The sequence below is a fragment of the Plecotus auritus genome, assembly GCF_963455305.1.
Source record: "Plecotus auritus genome assembly, chromosome: 4".
NCBI classification, from domain to species: Eukaryota; Metazoa; Chordata; class Mammalia; order Chiroptera; family Vespertilionidae; genus Plecotus; species Plecotus auritus.
Window position 1 is genome coordinate 132,004,517 of NC_137775.1, and position 21,019 is coordinate 132,025,535.

At 41.3% G+C, this 21,019-nt stretch overlaps 2 protein-coding genes across 14 annotated transcripts in view; one reads left to right on the plus strand and one right to left on the minus strand.

Annotated features, from left to right (window-relative positions):
- CNOT4 (CCR4-NOT transcription complex subunit 4) overlaps nt 1-21,019 on the minus strand; it is a 162,892-nt gene that overhangs the window by 108,439 nt on the left and 33,434 nt on the right. For 6 of the 13 annotated variants that reach the window (XM_080665734.1, XM_080665738.1, XM_080665736.1 and 3 more), the window contains exon 2: nt 13,389-13,431. The exons of the other annotated variants lie outside the window; for them this stretch is intronic. The gene's annotated coding sequence lies outside the window, so the exon portion shown is untranslated. The remainder of the gene's footprint in view (nt 1-13,388; nt 13,432-21,019) is intronic. 13 annotated transcript variants of the gene reach the window in all.
- On the plus strand, nt 18,866-19,192 carry LOC308246206 (small ribosomal subunit protein eS26-like; the record flags this gene model as incomplete). The annotated part of the gene is made up of 1 exon (XM_080664170.1): nt 18,866-19,192. One exon carries the CDS (start codon nt 18,866-18,868, stop codon nt 19,190-19,192), a length of 327 nt encoding a protein of 108 aa, XP_080520296.1.

The following is a 21,019-nucleotide window of genomic DNA, read 5'->3' on the forward strand; positions in this document are numbered from 1 at the left end:
TTCTAACTCTCTATCCCTCTCCCTTCCTCTCTGTAAAAAAATCAATAAAATATATTTTTAAAAAAAATTTATTTTAAAGTGTGTCTATTTGTGTGCATGTACAAAATCTCAAAAGTACTCTGTATATATGCCATAATGACCAGAGCAATTAGTTCACTAAGGAATCCAAATGGTAGTGGGATTCAAGCAAGAGGGACTTTTGCTTTATTTATACAGTTTGAATTTTTCCAAAAATGCATTACTTATATAACTAAAGGTAAATTTAAAAAATTTTAAGAACAAATTTAAGTATATATATGTATGTATGTATATACACTTAAAAATAAGCTCTATTACTGCAATACAAAGACTATTGGCTGGGGCAGGTTTATATGCTATATTTAAATATCTGGAAAAAGAAATTAATGACAAGAAATAAATTCAATTTAAAAAACAACAACAACCTAATAGACTAGATATTTAGGCCAAACTCTTACTCCTCCCTTAAACACAGTTCCATTTCTAGGACTGAGCCTTTCAATAGTTAGTAATTTTTTAAAAATACATTTTTGTTGGTTTCAGAGAGAGAAAGGGAAAGGGAGAGAAGGATAGAAACATCAATGATGAGAGAAAATCATTGATTGGCTGCCTCCTGCACACCCACTACTGGGGATCGAGCCCACAACCTGTGCATGTGCCCTGACCGAAATAGAACCTTGTCCTCCTGGTTCATGGGTTGATGCTCAACCATTGAGCTACATCAGCTAGGCAGTAAAGTTTATTTTATTTTTTGCCATCTGTGAATTTTCCAGGGAACTGAAGTTCATCACTTTGAAACAATCAATCCTATTAGGTACCTCCTATGTGTCAGATATAGTAGTAGGCATAGTACTAGTCATTGATGATACTGATGATGATGATAATGACTAGTCATTGATGATATTGCTACTGCTATTGCTGCTGTTGTTTGATGTTTGGGGGAGAAAAATTAATGACTAATAAATTTATAGACTCAATGACCTTTGCTCTATTTACACAGGCAAATTTCAGGTACTTCCAGATTTAAAAATACATCAGCTATGTTCTAAACATAGCTGTGCAAACTAATGTGCAACTCTGCCTACTCCATTCTGCCACAACTTTCCACATCATCAATGTGAGTCAACATTTTTTTTAGTTGTAAAAATGCTGGAAAGTTTGAATGTCAAAAAAATATATAGGTAAGGACAGTATCAAAGACTATATATATATATATATATATATATATATATATATATATATATATAAACTAGAGGCCCGGTACACGAAATTTGTGCATGGGGGTGGTGTCCCTCAGCCCAACCTGCACCCTCTCCAATCTGGAACCCCTCGAGGGATGTCCGACTGCCTGTTTAGGCCTGATCCCAGTCGGACATCCCTCTCACAATCCAGGACAGCTGGCTCCCAACTGCTCACCTGTCTGCCTTCCTGATTGCCCCTAACTGCTTCTGCCTGCCAGCCTGATCACCCCCTAACCACTCCCCTGCCAGCCTGATTGATGTCTAACCACTCCCCTGCCAGCCTATTTGCCCCTAACTGCCCTCCCCCGCAGACCTGGTCACCCCTAACTGCCCTCCCCTGCAGGCCTGGTCACCCCTAACTGCTCTCCCCTGCAGGCCTGGGTCCCCCCCCCCAACTGCCCTTCCCTGCATGTCTGGTCGCCCCCAACTGCCCTCCCTTGCAGGCCTGGTCCCTCCCAACTGCCCTCCACTGCTGGCCATCTTGTGGCGGCCATCTTGTGTCTACCTGGGAGCAGGATCTTTGACCACATAGGGCAGCCATCTTGTGTGTTGGAGTGATGGTCAATCTGCATATTACTCTTTTATTAGATAGGATTCTGGTGCTTTAACTGAATCAAGCAGCACACTTTTTCTCATTTCCTTTACATATTTTAAAATCATGTGTTTGCTTAGAAAAATAAAATTGTTACAGATTACTTAATGTGTATACATTAAGATTATATTTTGCATACTTAATTTATAGATTGAAAGAAAAGGAATAATATATTTTCCCCATTCTCGAACAAACAAGAAAGAATTCTACTAGAAATTTTTCCTCACGTTTTATTTATCTCTTCTTTCCCTGAACTTTGGTTTATAATAAAACATTGGTGTATTTTCTACTTACTCCTTGTAGCAAAGTAGCATGTAGTTCACTGTATATCACAATCACTTAAAACCCCATGCCTTACTCCTAATATCACACCTTTTTCACCTTTTTAAAATTTACCTTCCACCCAGAGAAGGGCAATGAGAAAGAAACAAGAACATAGGACCAAAGCCTGAGTAATTACAACCTTGTAGAGAGACAGCCAGGAAGGAAAAGGATGCATAAGACCACAAAAAACACTTGAAAGATAGGAGAAAAAGAGTGTATTCCGGCAGGAGGATAAACTGAATGTTTGCAAAAGGAAGAGAAGGAGGTTTCAAGAATGACTCCCAGGGATGCCCAAGAACATTCATTCAGTCATCAAAACATGTACTGAGTATCTAATACGTACAAGCCACTCTTCTAGGTATGGGGAACACTTGAATAAACATATCCTGAGTTCAGAGACAAAATGTAAATTTTTAACTGAGACACATTTTGTATTTAAAGCTTTGAGATTGCATGATACTGCCTAGCCTTTCTCATTTATGTGACTCAAAATATTTTCCTTTTGTTAAAACTAGTTTGGGTCAAGTTGAATGATCATAAGCAGCTTTATTCATAATAGCCAAAATGAAAACAACCAAAATGTCCATCATCATGTGAATGGATAAATAAACCATGGTATATTCATTCAATGGAATAATTCAATACTACTCAGCAATAAAAAGGAACTGCTGATAGATATAACATGGACAAATCTCAGAAGCATTATGCTAAGTACAAGAAACCAGTCACAAAATTATTCCAATTATGTAAAACTGGAGGCCTGGTGCACGATTTCGTGCACCAGTGGGGTCCCTCGGCCTGGCCTGCGGGATCAGGCCAAAACTGGCTGACATCCCCCGAGGGTTCCCAGATTGCGAGAGGAAGCAGGCCAGGCCAAGGGACCCCCAATGGTGCAAAACTGGGGCCGGGGAGGGACGCGGGAGATTGGCCAGTGGGGGAGGGACTGCAAGAGGACTCCAGGGCTTGTCTGGCCCGTCTCGCTCAGTCCTGATAGGCCAGACTCCAGCAGCAAGTTAACCTACCAGTCAGAGCATCTGCCCCCTGGTGGTCAGTGCACGTCACAGCAACTGGTCCACCGATCGACTGCCCCCTGGTGATCAGTGCATGTCATAGCAAACAGTTAGCAGCCTTAGAATATCATTAGAATATTACACTTTGATTGGTGGACCGGACAACCAGACACTTAGCATATTAAGCTTTTATTATATAGGACTAGAGGCCCTGTGCATGAAATTTGTGCATGGGGCGGGGGGGTCCGTCAGCCCAGCCTGCACCCTCTCCAATCCAGGACCCCTAGGGGGATGTTTGACTGCCTCTCACAATCCCCTACCAGCCTGATCACCCCTAATTGCTTCCCCGCTGGCCTGATCTCCTCTAACTACCTCTGCCTCGCTCCACACCCAGGACCCAGGCAGGGGACCATGGGCAGGCGGCTTCACCTGGGCCCCAGCCCCTGGCTCCTGGGAACATAGGGCAGGCGTCTTGTCCCTCTCCTGGGCCGCAGGCGCAGCCACTGGAGCCCAGGACCATGGAGCATGGGGCTTGTCCCTCTCCAGGGCCATAGGCACAGCCTCTGGCACCCAGGACTGCGGGGCGGGCGGCTTGTCCCTCTCCCAGGCCACTACCTGGATGGTCCCCATTCCTCTCTCACGAGCTCATTTGTGCCTGGGTGGTCCCCATTCCTCTATCCCCAGTATTGCATGTTTGAGCCTTATGGCGTGACGGTGTGAGGGCATTACAACCATTTGCATATTAGCTCTTTATTATATAGAATAATTTTGTCACTCACCTGGCCTATATGTTAGTGCCTTAAAGGCAGTGTCCCTATACCTAGCAGAGTTGGAAGGCACACTTAACTAGCCAAACAAGATCTTGCTACATATTGTATTAAATGTTCCTCGCTACAAGCAGGTCATAGCAGTAAGCATCTCACAGTACTTAAGCAACCTTTCCAAACTAGCCCTAAAACATGATTGGCACCAAAAGAAATTAATGAGAGAAAAAAACTTTTTTAAGTATGCACCTCGCATGTTACAAAAAATTCTAAACAAAATAAGAGTTAAAAATCTTTTAGCCTGGTTGGTGTGGCTAAGTGGTTGAGTGTCCACCCATGAACCAGGAGGTCAAAGTTTGATTGCCAGTCAGAGCATATGCCCAGATTTCAGGTTCGATCTCCAATAGGAGGCAGCAGGAGCAGCCAATCAACAATTCTCTCTCTTCATTGATGTTTCTATCTCTCTCTCCCTCTCCCTTTCTCTTCCTCTCCCTGAAATCAATAAAAACATATTTTTAAAAAAATATTTTTTCATATGTTCTACAGACACAGCTCCTAGGGCCGTGGTCGGCAAACTGTGGCTCGCGAGCCACATGCGGCTCTTTGGCCCCTTGAGTGTGGCTCTTAAACAAAATACCACAACCTAGACGAGTCTATTTTGAAGAAGTGGCGTTAGAAGAAGTTTAAGTTTAAAAAATTTGGCTCTCAAAAGAAATTTCAGTCGTTGTACTGTTGATATTGGGCTCTGTTGACTAATGAGTTTGCCAACCACTATCCTAGGGCAATGGAGACTAAGGAGAAAATAAACAAATGGGACTACATCAAAATAAAAAGCTTCTGCACAGCAAAAGAAACCATCAACAAAATAACAAGAAAGCCCACTGCATGGGAGAACATATTTGCCAATGATATTTCTGATAAGGGTTTAATCTTCAAAATTTACAGAGAACTCATACAACTTAACAAAAGGAAGATAAATGATCCAATCAAAAAATGGGCCAAGGATCTAAATAGACACTTTTCAAAAGAGGGCATACAGAAGGACCAGAGACATATGAAAACATGCTCAAAGTCACTAATAATCTGAGAGATGGAAATCAAAACAATGGGATACCAACTCACACCTGTCAGAAGGCTATCATCAACAAATCAACAAACTACAAGTGCTGGTGAGGATGTGGAGAAAAAGGAAACCTCGTGCACTGCTGGTGGGAATGCAGACTGGTGCAGTCACTGTGGAAAACAGTATGGCGTTTCCTCAAAAAATTAAAAAAGGAACTCCCATTTGACCCAGTAATCCCACTTCTAGGAATATATCCCAAGAAACCAGAAACACCAATCAGAAAGGATATATGCACCCCTATGTTCATAGCAGCACAATTTACAATAGCTAAGATTTGGAAACAGCCTAAGTGCCCATCAGCAGAAGAGTGGATTAAAAAACTTTGGTACATCTACACAATGAAATACAATGCCGTTGTAAAAAAGAAGGAACTTTTACCATTTGCAACAGCATGGATGGAACTGGAGAGCATTATGCTAAGCGAAATAAGCCAGTCGGAGAAAGATAAATATCACATGATCTCACTCATATGTGGGATATAATGATCAACATAATTTGATGAACAAGAATAGATCCAGAGACAAATGTTAGGGGAGGGGGTGGTTAGAGAGCAACCAAAGGACTTGTATGCATGCATATTAGCATAACCAATGGACACAGACACTGGGGCGGTGGGGGCTTGCCCGGGGTGGGAATGGTTGGGGGTTGGAGGGGTCAATTGGGGAGAAAAGAGACTTATGTAAAACTTTAGACAATAAAAAAAAAAGGAAAAAAAATCTTTTAAAAGATGCGATTACAGTTTCTTATTGACATGTTTAAAAAAGAGTGATAAACCTGCCTTACAACCATGTTTTAATAAAATCGTTGACTTGGAGGTTTGAATAAGAGTCATAAAAGTGTCATAAGTGGAAAAGTACATAAAAATATTCAGTTAACCTATTAAAGTGTTCCTTGTCTTCTAACAAATGAACTGGTGAAATGCTTAATTTAAAAGATTATTTTAGGGAGAAACCAAGATGGCGGCATAGGTAAACACCTAAACTGCTGCCTTGCACAACAATTTCAAAACTACAACTAAAAGACAGAACGGACACCATCCAGAACCACAGGAAAGCTGGCTGAGTGAAAATTCTACAACTAGAAGGAAAGAGAAAAGCTCACAGAGAATTGGAGGTACGGCAAAGGGTCTTTGTGCGCGCTGAGAGGAAGGGCGGCTGAGAGCCTGGCTGACTTTCTCTGGCGGAAGGGGGAAGGAAGCCCCTGACCGCACTGAACCCCAGTTCTGACTGCACTAAACCCCAGTTCCGGGCGAGCCCCTGGGGACCCACGCTCTTACGGGGGGAGTCTGGACTCTCGGGCGGAGACTTGGGAGCCGGGGAAGGCGGAGGACTGAAAGCGCGCGCGTGCCAGTGCGCACAAAGGCTGCGGAGGTTGCCACAGGCTTTCCCTAGTGGAAGGGAGTCAGAGGCTCCTGACTGCACTGAGCCCCAGTTCTGACTGCAGTGAACCCCAGTTCCAGGCGAGCCCCTGGGGACCCACGGTCTTGTGGGGGAGTCTGGACTCTCGGGCGGAGACTCGGGAGCCGGGGAAGGCGGAGGACTGAAGGCGCGCGCGTGCCAGTGCGCACAAAGGCTGCGGAGGTTGCCACAGGCTTTCCCTAGTGGAAGAGAGTCAGAGGCTCCTGACTGCACTGAGCCCCAGTTCTGACTGCAGTGAACCCCAGTTCCAGGCGAGCCCCTGGGGACCCACGCTCTTGTGGGGCGAGTCTGGACTCTCGGGCGAAGACTCGGGAGCCGGGAAGGCAGAGGTCTGAAGGCACGCACGTGCGCGCGAGGGCAAGGCTGACGGGAAGCCAAGACTGAGACTCCACCACATCCAAGCTGAGCACAGAGGCTATTGCAATTTGCCAAGTCTAATCCTATAAGGCTGTCTCCAACACCGAACTTCTCCCAGCATAGTCACAGCTGTTCCTCACAGCCAACTGGCCTGGAGATCAATTCCTCCCAGTGATACCAACAACAATCAAGACTTAATTACAACAAGGCTGTACACACAGTCCACAAAGGGGTGCACCAAGAGTGTCCACCTCAGGTTAACTGGGGAGGCAGACCCACTGGGCCATATTGGAAACCTAGCACACAAATCTACCTTACCAACTCAGGGAATCAGTGAAAATGCGGGGTCAAAGAATCAGATCACAAACGAAAGAAATGGAGGAAAACAAACGACTGGATATAGAATTCAAAACCACGGTTATAAGGCTTTTTAAGAATATCTTAGAAAAGGCCGATAAATATAACGAGACTCTCGAAGATATGAAAAAGGACCAACTAGAAATTAAACATACACTGACTGAAATAAAAAATATTATACAGAGACCCCAAAACAGACAAGAGGAACACAAAAATCAAGTCAAAGAATTGAAATACAAAGAAGCAAAAAACACTCAACCGAAAAAGCAAAAAGCAAAAAAAAAAAATCCAAAAAGTTGAAGATAATGTAAGAAGACTCTGGGACAACTTCAAGCGTACCAACATCAGAATTATGGGGGTGCCAGAAGAAGAGAGAGAGCAAGATACTGAAAACCTATTTGAAGAAATAATGATCGAAAACTTCCCCCACCTGGTGAAAGAAATAGACTTACAAGTCCAGGAAGCGCACAGAACCCCAAACAAAAGGAATCCAAAGAGGACCACACCAAGACACATCATAATTAAAATGCCAAGAGCAAAAGACAAAGAGAGAATATTAAAAGCAGCAAGAGAAAAACAGTTAGTTACATACAAGGGAGCACCCATACGACTGTCAGCTGACTTCTCAACAGAAACTATGCAGGCCAGACGGGAGTGGCAAGAAATTTTCAATGTGATGAATAGGAAGAACCTACAACCAAGATTACTCTACCCAGCAAAGCTATCATTCAAAATTGAAGGGCAGATAAAGAGTTTCACAGACAAGAAAAAGCTAAAGGAGTTCATCACCACCAAACCAGTATTATATGAAATGCTGAAAGGTATTCTTAAAGAAGAGGAAGAAGAAAAAAGTAAAGAGAAAAATTATGAACAACAAATACATATCTATCAACAAGTGAACCTAAAAATCAAGTGAATTAAAAACCTGAGGAACAGAATAATCTGGTGAATATAATAGAATCAGGGGCATAGAAAGGGAGTGGACTGATAATTCTCAGGGGGAAAGGGGTATGGGGGGTTCATGAAGAGACTGGACAAAAATCATACACCTATGGATGAGGACAGTGGTGGGGAGGTAAGGGCAGAAGGTGGGGTGGGAAATGGGTGGAGGGGAGCTATGGGGGGGAAAAGGAGAAATAATTGTAATAATCTGAATAAAGATTTATTTAAAATAAAATAAAATAAAATAAAATAAAATAAAATAAAATAAAATAAAATAAAATAAAATAAAAGATTATTTTAAAAGATTTCTAAATTATCATAGTTAAACTGCTTACAGCTTTAAAACTGTATTTAAAAACAGTAAGTCCACATGGTGTGGCTCAGTGGCTGAGCATCGACCTATGAACCAGGAGATCATGGTTTGATTCACCATTGTGGCAATTGTGGGCTCAGCCCCCAGTAGGAGGTGTTCAGGAGGCAGCCAATCAATGATTTTCTCTCACCACTGATGTTTCTCTCTCTCTCTCTCTCCCTCTCTCTCTCTCTCTCTCTCTCTCTCTCTCTCTCTCTCTGAAATCAATAAAAATATATTTAATTTTTAAAAAAAGAACAGTAAGGCCCTGACTGGTTTGGCTCAGTGGATAGAGCATCGCCCTGTGGACTGAAGGGTCCTAGGTTCGATTCCTCTCAAGGGTATGTACCTTGGTTTCGGGCACATCCCCTTTAGGGGGTGTGCAGGAGGCAACTGATCGATGTTTCTCTCTCATCGATGTTTCTAACTCTCTATCCCTCTCCCTTCATCTCTGCAAAAAATCAATAAAAATATATATATTTTTAAAAAAACAGTAAGGAAAAGTTGGGCTACACTACTATTTTTGGCTGACTAAAATATAAAGAGAAACTATTAAAACATGACAAAAATAGCTTTTATTCATTCCCCTGCAAAATATATTGTGGCATTACTAACTTGGCAAAGAAATAAACAGTGTGTTTTTTAATTGACTGAACTGAGCAGACACACAGAGATTTAAGCACAGTGACTGTCAAACTGCAGGATTAAAATAGCACATTATTCTATTCAGAAGCTAGGGGGATATAAGACAAAAGAATTCCTCTGTTACAAGAGTACAATAGTACTTAACGACTTTTCTTCCAGGAATACTCTTATTTCATCATGCTAATAACCAATCTTAATTATTAAATAGGTTTTGATTCAATGCATTAATGTAGTGAATAGAAAGTAGCATAATCAAAAGCTCTGGTTAAGAGTAAACATTTTCCAACCCTGCTGTAGATTTGTTGTTCCTATTACATTTCTATACAAAGAAAATGAAAATGTAAATTAAAGCAACTCCAAGAGACAATTTTCCTCCTACCTAGCTAAGTAAACATTTAAAAATAGTGATAACTAACTCTAAAGAAAATATATTGAAAACTGAGTTGCTTATACTGTGCTGATGGCACTACAAATTGGTTCAATTCTTTTGAAAATCTATACTATGCAAAATTCATAATGATGGTACTATCCTCTGCTCCAATAATTTCATGATTAGAAATACAGCTTAAGCAAATAATTTAACTAAAAGCAATGTAAGGTATTTCGACTTGTCTGGCTAGCACTTGAGAGTACAGTTAATACAATTTATCAGTCAATTTAAACAAGCTGAGGTCTGGTTTAAATCAGTATGAAGATCTATATTACGACACCCAAATTGCCTTGCTGTACTACACAGGTATTACCAAAGACAACTACAGAACAAAATTTTACCAAAGATAAGGATAAGTCACTTGCAAAAAGAAAACTTCATTTTAAAATCACATCACTGGAACAGGAAGCCTCCAAAATAAAGGAGACCAGCCAGTACTTTTAGGGTGAAGGCAACTGAAAAGCAAAAGAATTGAAAGAAGAAGTCTGAGACTCACTGAATGTGACATTAGAGTTAGCAGTCTTATAATATCAAAGAGAAATGCTTAAAATTTTCTCACAGATTAGCTAAAAAATGAAACATCAGTCTTTTTGCCAATCTATAATATAAATGCACAGTTAATCAACAAAATTGGCAGTCCAAGACTAAAACTGCACAAAATATGCTGCTGTCTAAAAACTGATGAGTCAACTTTTCTAAACAAGATTTCAGTGTGCAATATGTAGACAAACTGAATTTGGTATAAGTTCACAAATAAAAACTAATAAATACCAAAGCTATAATCTGTAAACTTAATTAAAAACAAAATCTAATCAAATTAAATGTTCATTCTAGATGTAAAAGGAAAAGAATCGGTCTTAGTAAAAATAATGAGTAAAAGAATACTGGAAAAAGAAAGTCTGGCCCTAACCAGTTTGGCTCAGTGGATAGAGCATTGGCCTTCGGACTCAAGGGTCCCAGGTTCGATTCCGGTCAAGGGCATGTACCTTGGTTGTGGGCACATCCCCAGTAGGGGGTGTGCAGGAGGCAGCTGATTGATATTTCTCTCTCATGGTGTTTCTAACTCCCTCCCCCTTTCCCTTACTCTCTGTAAAAAACCAATAAAATATATATATTTTAAAAAAAAAAGAAAAAAAGAAAGTCTGAAAAAGTTTAATGTTATGATGTGGATAACTAACCAATAAACTTAAGTGATGTAATGTAATTTTCCACAGAAGATAATCTGATTAAAATTCATTAATGTTGGCATGACTGATTAAAATGCTTGTATTCCTAATACCCTTAGAGCAGGGGTGGAGAGCCTTTCTTCCTGTCATAGGGTCATTTGGATATTTAGAACATCATTCTCAGGTCATACAAAATTATCATCTTAAAAATTAACCTGCATTATTTGGTCAAACATTTAATTAACTCACCCATAATGCCTTGGCAGGGCCAGACCAAATGATTTTGAGGGCCTCATACAGTTCATGGGCAGAATATGCCCCACCCCTGCCTTAAGAGGATAAATACCTCTACTGGATCAAAATCACACTCAGTTATAAAGGTAAACTAACCCAGCCATTGTAGCTCAGTGGCTGAACCTCAACTTATGAACCAGGAGGTCACGGTTCAATTCCTGGTCAGGGCATATGCCCAGGTTTTGGGCTCCATGCCCAGTAGGAGACGTGCAGAAGGCAGCCGATCAATGATTCTCATCTCTCCCTCTCCCTTCTGCTCCAAAATCAATTTTTTTAAAAAAGGGTAAACTATTGTCCTGGCCAGTGTTGCTCAGTGGTTAGAATATCGACCTGCATACCAAAGGGTCAAGGGTTCGATTCCTGGCCAAGGGCACATACCTGCATTGTAGGGTGTGGGAGGAGGCAACCAGTCAATGTGACTCTCTCACATTGATGTCTGTCTTTCTCTCTTTCCTCCACCCCTTCCACTCTCTTTAAAAATAAAAAATAAATGGTAAAAATGTCCTCAAGTGAAGATTAACAACAACAAAAGGTAAATTAATGCTCTATGTAGAATTGTAGATCATCAAAAATTGAGAAATATTCAGATGTCCAATGGGGGAAAGTTTTCCTACCCAAGGAGGCCAACACCTTATCACCTTCAACTTACCAGGAAGCTTTGAGAGTGACAGATATGAACCCATGAAGAAAAAAGAGACTTTAGCCCTAGCCGGCTTGGCTCAGTGGATAGAGTGTCGGCCTGCAGACTGAAGGGTCCCGGGTTTGATTCCGGCCAAGGGCACATGCCTGGGTTGGGGGCTTGATCCTCAGTAGGGGGTGTGCAGGAGGCAGCCGATCAATGCTTCTCTCTCATCATTGATGTTTCTATCTCTCTCTCCTTCTCCCTTCCTCTCTGAAATCAATAAAGAAGTATCCTATATAATAAAAGGCTAATATGCATATTGTCCCTACGAGCCGGAGTCCGGCTGACCGGGAGTTACACGTGTGCTGACCACCAGGGGGTGGTAAGGAACATGGCAGGCTTTGGCGATAGGGCCTGCAGCCAGGGGAACAGAGGCCGGCCAGCAGCAGCGGCAGGCAGCCGGGGGAAGGGAGGCCCCGGCCTGCAGCTGGCAGCCACTAGGGACCCTACCTGTGCACAAATTACATGCACTGGGCCTCTAGGGTTTAAAAAAAAGAGAGAGACTTTACATCCGACCCACAAGATCAGCCATCAACCCAATCAACATGGTAATACATGCATTGCATTCCCACCAGAAACATAATGAAATGTTAAGAACCACTAAAAATGATACTAAGTTTATTTTGTGTCACTATCATATTTTAGAAAGTATATGACAACTAGAAAACACTAATGTTACTGTAAGGAAAGTAAACTAATACCAAAAAAAAAGTGGAAGTCCAAGATGACAGCAGCATAGGAGGACCCTGAATTCGCCCTCTCCCATGACCAAACTCAAGTATACACATATACAGAGAGCAAGTACTCCCATGAGACAAATAATTAATACTTACCCTTCTTAAACTATTTTTTTAAATGTCACCCCAAGACACCAGGTTTGGGAGTTCCATCCCTGGTCAGGACACATACAGGAATCAACCAATGAATGCATAAATGAGACAACAAATTGATCTCTCTTTCTCTCTCTCCCTCTCTCAAAATCAATTTAATTTTTTTCCAAAAATATACATTAAAAAGAGAAGGAAAAAAATCATTTTATGAAGCCAGCATTACCTTAATACAGTGGTTGGCAAACTCATTAGTTAACAGAGCCAAATATCAACAGTACGACTGAAATTTCTTTTGAGAGCCGAAAACTGACTTCTGCGCATGGGCTACGAAGTTTCAATCGCACTGTACGTGCACGCCCACACGTGATATTTTGTGGAAGAGCCACACTCTAGGGGCCAAAGAGCTGTATGTGGCTCGTGAGCCGCAGTTTGCCGACCACTGCCTTAATGCCAAAACCAGACAAAGGCCATTACAAAAAAAGAAAATTACCAGTCAATATTCTTGAACATAGATGCAAAAATCCATTCAACAATATATCAAAAGGATTATACACTATGACCAAGTAGGATTAATCCCAGGGATGCAAGAATTGTTCAACATCTGTAAATCAATCAATCTGATACATCACACTAACAAAATAGAGCATAAAACCATATGATCACCTCAAAAAATGCAGAAAAAGCATCTGAAAAAATTCAACATCCTTCTATGATAAAAACTCTCAACAAACTGGACATAGAGGAACATATGTTAAAAAAAATGGATATTTATGACAAACTGACAGCTAATATACTCAATGGTGAAAAACAAAAAGAAACAAGATAAGAATGTCCACTACTCACCACTTCTATTCAAAATAGTATTAGAAGTCCTAGCCACAGCAATCTGACAAGAAAAAGAAATAAAAGGCACCTGAGTCTGAATGAAGTAAAACTCTCATTATTTAGAGACTAGAATTTTCGTGCACTTGGGGGGTCCCACAGCCTGGCCTATGCCCTCTCACAGTCCAGGAGCCCTCAGGGGATGTCCTAAGCCGCAGCTTGGCCTCCCTCTGCTGGAAGCGACCAGGGCAGCCGATCAAGGAACAGCGCCGCCCCTGTCACCCCGCCACTGCCGCAGCCAGCCTCCCTCTGCGGGAGGCGACCAGGACAGGCCAATCAGGGAATGGCACCACCACTGTCACCTCGCCGCTGCCGCCAGTCTCCCTCTGCAGGAGGCAATTGGGATGGGCCGATCAGGGGACAGCGCCGGCCATCCCCGGCCCCCGCATTGCCCCTCCACCGCCACTGGTCACCGCTGCCCACCCCCCCATCGCCATCCCCTCCCTCTGCCTGCTGGCACGCACCTTGGCTGGCCTGGTGCCGCCTGCTCACCGCACCCCCCCACCCACCCACCGGTCATTCCACCGTTCGGTCAATTTGCATATTACGCTTTTATTATATAGGATGACATGAGAGTATATAGAGAGAACCTTAAGAAGCCACCAAAAAAATTATTAGAATAAACAAATTCAGTAAATTTGCAGAATTCAGAATCAATATACAAAAATCTGTTGCATTTCTACACACCAATACCAAAAAAATTGAAAGGAGAAATTAAGAAAACAATCGCACTTACAATTGCATCAAAAAGCATAAAATACCTTGAAATAAATTTAACCAAAGATGTGAAACACCAGTATTCTGAAAACTACAAGACTGAACTATAAACTATAAGACTGAAAGAAACTGAACAAGATACAATAGAAAGATATACCTTACTCATGGATTAGAAGAATTAATAATGTTAAAATGTCCTTCTTACCTAAAGCAATATATAGATTCAATGCAAAACCTACTCAAATACCAATGGCATTCTTCTCAGCATTAAACAACTATTCCTAAAATTTATATGGTACCACAAAAGATCCCAAATAGTCAAAGAAATATTGAAAAAGAAAAAATGGGAGGTATCACGCCCCCCATTGTCAAACTATACTATAAAGCTACAAAAATCAAAACTGTGGTACTCAGCCCTAGCTGGTTTGGCTCAGTGGATAGAAGGTCAGTCTGTGGACTGAAGAGACCCAGGTTCGATTCCAGTCAAGGGCACATGCCCAGGTTGCGGGCTCAATCCCCAATAGGGGGCGTGCAGGAGGCAGCCAATCAATGATTCTCTCTTATCATTGATGTTTCTATCTCTCTTCCTCTCTGAAATCAATAAAATACATTTTTTAATTAAAAAAAAACAACTGTGGTACTCACATGAAAAATAGATATATAGATCAATGGAATGAATTGGGAACCCAGAAACAAATCCACAATTATGGAATCAATTAATCTACAGAGAAGAAGACAAGGATATACAATAGAGATAAATACAGTCTCTCTGAAGAAATGGTGTTGGGAAAACTGGACAGATACATGCAAAGAAAATGATGTTGGACACTTTCTTCCACCATATACAAAAATAAACTCAAAATGGATTAAAGACTTAAATATACTGTAAGACCTAAAACCATAAAACTCCAAGAAGAAAACCTAAGCAGTAAACTCTTTGGCATTGCTCTCAGTAATATTTTTTTAATAGTCTCTCCTTGGACAAGGAGAACAAAAGAAAAATAAACAAATGGGACTACATCAGACTAAAAATACTGCACAGCAAAGAAAACCATCAACAAAACAAAAACTAATCTACTGAATGGAAGAAGATATTCACCAATGATACATCTGGTAAGGGGCTAATATCCAAAATACATAAAGAACTCATACAACTTAACACCAAAAAGAAAAACAATTCAATTAAAAAATGGACAGAGCCCAGCCAGCATGGCTCAGTGGTTGAGCATCGACCTATGAACCAGGAAGTCATGGTTCGATTCCCAGACAGGGTCAGAGCACATGCCTGGGTAGTGGGCTCTATCCCCAGTATGGGGCAAGCAGGAGGCAGCCGATCAATGGTTGTATCTCATCACTGATGTTTCTGTCTCTTTCTCCTTCTCCTTTTTCTCTCTGAAATCAATAAAAAAATATATTTTAAAAAAATGGGCAGAGAACCTGAATAGACATTTTTCCAGAGGACATAAAGATGGTCAAGAGACATGAAAAGTTGCTCTACATCACTAATCATCAGGAAAATTCAAATCAAAACCAAAACGAGATAACACCTCACACCTGTCAGATGGCTATCATCAATAAGTCAACAAACAACAAGGATGTGGAAAAAAAGGGAAACCTCATACACTGTTGCTAGGATTGTAAATTGGTGCAGCCACTATGGAAACCAGTATGAAGATTCCTCAAACAATTAAAAATAGAGCAATTCCACTTCTGAGTATTTATCCAAAGAAAACAAAAACACTATATCAAAAAGATATATGCACCCCTAAATTCACTGCAGCATTCTAGTCATAGCCAAGATATGAAATCAACCCTAGATGTCCATCAATAGATGAATGAATAAAGATAATGTTCCATGTATATACAGGATGAAACAAAAATAGGTTTACAGTTGTTCATATGAAAAATACAATAATTAAGAATAATACAAGAATAAGCTGTTTCTGTACTCACAACTGTAAACCTATTTTGCCTCACCCTGTACATATATACACTGAGTGGCCAGATTATTATGATCTCTGAACACATAATAATTTGGCCACCCAGTGTATATCCTATATAATAAAAGGCTAATATGCAAATTGTCCCCTCGACCAGGAGTTCGACCAGCAGGCAGGCCGGCCAACTGCCCATGTCCCCTCCCCCTGGCCAGGCTGGCTGGACCCCACCCATGACGAATTCATGCACCAGGCCTCTAATACACACACACACACACACACACACACACACACACTGAGTGGCCAGATTATTATGCGTTCAGAGATCATAATAATCTGGCCACTCAGTGTATATTATATTGTGTAATATAAGATTAAAAGAAAACACAGTAAAACAAACCTTAACAGTAGTTAACTTTGAGAGAATTCTACATGTCATTTTCACATGTTCTACAATGAATATATGCTATATATTTCTTTATTTTACTCATTAAAAATGATAAAAATTAAAATATAATAAGAGTATTAACTTTGTTTCCATCTTTCAGAGCCCAATGAGAATCACTGTAAATAATTCTAATATACTCTGATATATTGAATATGTATATCTAGCTATACTAATAAAAGGGTAATATGCTAATTAGACTGGGAGACCTTCTGGACATCCTTCCAGACAAAGCCATGGTGGCGGGGCCGAGGCAGAGGCAGTTAGGGGTGATCAGGCCAGCGGGGGGCAGGCAGTTAGGTACGAGCAGGCTGGTGGGGGGGGCATTTGGGGGTGAGTAGGCCAGCAGGGGCGCAGTTGGGGGTGAGCAGGCCGGCGGGGCGGGGACAGGTGGGGACGATCAGGTCGGCGGCGGGGGGGAGGAAGAAGGTGGGGGCGATCAGGTCGGCGGGGGGGGGGGGGGACAGTTGGGGGCGATCAGGCCAGCGGGAGGGGCAGTTCGGGGTGAGCAGGCCAGCAGGGGAGGCAGTTGGGGGTGATCAAGCTGGCAAAGGGGGGGCAGTTGGGGGCGAGAAGGCCGGTAGGTGGGGGGCAGTTGGGGGCCAGCAGGCGAGCAGTTAGGAGACAGCGGTCCCGGATTGCGATGTCCAACTGCCGGTTTAGGCCTGATCCCAGTCTGACATCTCCCTAGGGGTCCCAGATTGGAGAGGGTGCAGGCTGGGCTGAGGGACACCCCCCCCCCACCGTGCACGAATTTCGTGTACGAGGCCACTAGTAAGTATATATTCATGAGTATCTTTTTAAATTGAAAATGAAAAGGACTGTGCACATTGTTTTGAACTTGCCCTATTTTACTTAATATACACTAGAAACCTTTTTATCCTATCACCTATATCACTACTTCATTCTTCTTTAGAGCTGCAGCATATTTCACCATACAGATGTGCATATAATTTAACAAGACTACTGACATAAATTTCAGTACTTTCCTGACTTTTGATATCACAATATTACAATGCACACCCTTTAACATGTGTTTCTGTGTGTTAGTATATCAGAAACAAACCAATTCTCCAAAATTCATTCTGCAGAATAAATTCACTTATATTCATATTCATCTCAAGGACCGAACAAATCAGACACATGAACCCTACAATATATTTGTGTTAAATACATGTTAGGTTTATAGTGAAATAATGATTACTAATTGTGAAATGTTTTTCTGAATATTAAATATATTTATAAAACTCAACCAAACTATGATGTTTAGTGTAGAACAAGTTGAACCTTCTTTAAAATAACGACAAACGGAAAATTGTCATTGAAAACTCTTAAAACATTAAAATCATTCCATCCAACATAAATAGCTACAAATTTTAGTCAAAAACATAAAAAAGACCGAAACCGGTTTGGCTCAGTGGATAGAGCGTCGGCCTGTGGACTGAGGGGTCCCGGGTTCGATTCCGGTCAAGGGCATGTACCTTGGTTGCGGGCACATCCCCAGTAGGAGGTGTGCAGGAGGCAGCTGTTCAATGTTTCTCTCTCATCGATGTTTCTAGCTCTCTATCCCTCTCCCTTCATCTCTGTAAAATATCAATAAAATATATTTAAAAAAAAAAAAAAACATAAAAAAGGTTGACGGATATACTTTAAAAATGACAAAAAATCCTAAAAATCCCAAAATGCTAGAAAAAAAAAAATAACTTTTGAAAAAATTGTAAAGTGCCGAAACCGGTTTGGCTCAGTGGATAGAGCGTCGGCCTGTGGACTGAAGGGTCCCGGGTTCGATTCCGGTCAAGGGCATGTACCTTGGTTGCGGGCACATCCCCAGTGGGAGGTGTGCAGGAGGCAGCTGATCGATGTTTCTCTCTCATCGATGTTTCTAGCTCTCTATCCTTCTCCCTTCCTCTCTATAAAAAATCAATAAAATATGTAAAAAAAAAGAAAAAATTGTAAAGATATCAGAAAATGCTGGGAAAAAACAATTTTTTAAGACTGATAGTAAACTGAAAAATTCTCCCATGACATAATAAAACTTTGTCCATGTGCATTAGAGAAATATTTTCCTGAATATATTGATACAACGAATTGGTAAATTTGACTAATTAGCCTATAGATTAATTGACCTAGAGCCAGTATATCTGTAGAACAAATTTCTAGAAATGAAATGCTGGATCAAACATGGTATGTGCAATTTTTAGTTTTGACAACATTGTCAAATTGTACTTTGAAAAGTTGCACCAATCTACATTCTCACTAAAATCTATTAGAATCAAACATTTTATTCCTTATTAATCTAAAATGTAAATACTGGGCTCTCTCGGGTCCTCGTTCCCAAGATGACCAAGAAAAGAAGGAATAATGGTCGTGCCAAAAAAGGCCGAGGTCATGTGCAGCCTATTCTTTGCAACAACTACGCCCAGTGCATGCCCAAGGACAAGGCCATTAACAAGTTTGTCATTAGAAACATAGTAGAGGCCGCAGCCATTAGGGACATCTCCCAAGCGAATGTCTTCGACACCTATGTGCTTCCCAAGCTGTATGTGAAGCTGCATTACTGTGTGAGCTGGGCCATTCACAGCAAGGTAGTCAGGAATCGTTCTCGTGTAGCCCGGAAGGACCGAACACCCCCACCCCAATTTAGACCTGTGGGTGCTGCCCCATGACCTCCACCAAAGCCCATTGTAAGGAGCTAAGTCTTTAAAGAGTGAAGAAAAGTTCTCTGGGGAGAAAATAAATGGAAATTGTACTTCAAAAAAGTAAAAATAAATAAAATGTAAATACTGGAATCATTGTTATTTTAAATTTGCGCTTTTAAAAATTTGAGCATGTATGTACTTTATAATGGGATAAAGTCCTTTAATTAAATTATGAAAAAGCATGAAAGAATTTACACAAATTTTTAAATTATTCAAAACAGCTTTATACTAATAAGAACAGTGTAAAAATGACTTCACATATTAATAAGAAATCAAGATAACATGCAAAAAATGAAAATGCTGTTTATTTCAGAATTTAGGAATTATAATTTTTTTTCATTTATTTTTAACAGTTATGCTGATTTTTGTTAACAAAATGTTCTGGTGGCCTGGGAGTAAAAGAAAATCACAGCTTTTTATGCCACCCAGGCTTTTTATTTCCTGTCAATGGCCCACCCAGTTTTCAGTTGTACAGTGCCAAAATTTTATCACAATCTTCAATTAAGCACTCTCTTCCATTCTCCAAACCCTGGTCATTAAATTCTATTGCTTATATTTCTTTAATTAACTCTCTCTTTCATCTTTATTTCTACTGGATAATTAATATAAGGATCTAAATAAAATCTTTCTCCTCTAGAATCCAACTGTACACAGTTCTGTTTGATTAACTTCCCTTCACACCAGGGCTTATCAAACCTGATCATACATACAAATCATCAGTATGGCCCTAGCCAGTTTGGTTCAGTGGATAGAGTGTCAGCCTGCGGAATGAAAGGCCCCAGGTTCAATTCCAGTCAAGGGCACATTCCCAGGTTGTGGGTTTGATCCCCAGTTGGGGGCGTGCAGGAGGCAGCCAATCAATGATTCTCTCTCATCATTGATGTTTCTATCTCTCTCTTCCTCTCCCCTCCTCTCTGAAATCAATAAAAATAAAAAACAAATCATCAGTATGTTGTTAAAAATGAAGATTCTGTGGTAGGGTATTAGATTCTGCATTTCTAGCAAGCCCCCACGTTATGCTAATGCTTTAACTTCATCCTTCAAGACACTCTTCAGATTAAGAAGCTCTAAATCAACTACTACCTCCTGCTCAAATTTAAATTTTTTCTTGGTGCTCAAGAGCCCTATCTCTCTACATTCATACGCACTAGAGACCCAGCACACACAAAATCGTGCACAGTTAGGGTCCCTAGGCCTAGCCTGGCCTCCATCGCATGGCCTCTGCCACCCTGCAACACTACGTGAAGCTCGCCGCCCCGGACACTCTGCGATGGCCCCTTGACTGCTCCGCGAGGCTTCCCCCGCCCCTTGACGGCTCCATGAAGCTTGTTGCCGCTCTGTGAAGCTCGCCACTGGATGCTCCACGAAACTCCCCCGGCTCCACCACTGCTCCACGAGGCTCCCCCGACCCTGCAACTGCTCCGTAAAACTCCCCCGCCCCACAACTGCTTCGCGAAACTCACTGCTCCCTGGGTGACTGCGGGCCACCCTGCCACAGCCACTCAACAGTCCCCAGTCCTGCCCCACAGCCAGCTCCCCCCCCCCATGGTAAGCGGCTCGGGGACTGGGGATTTAATAATTTAAAAAATATTAAATTTTATTTAAAATTATAGAAAATGTCAAATGAGACATTAAAATAAAGAAATTATGGGAAATAAAGAATTCTCTGAGAAAGAAATAAGAAATTAAAAAAATTGTCAATGAAACTATATAAACTAGCAATAAGGAACAGGAACCAGATAGAATAGATGGGACAGGGAGTAGAGGGAAAGGTGCATAGAGAGAGGTGGGTGG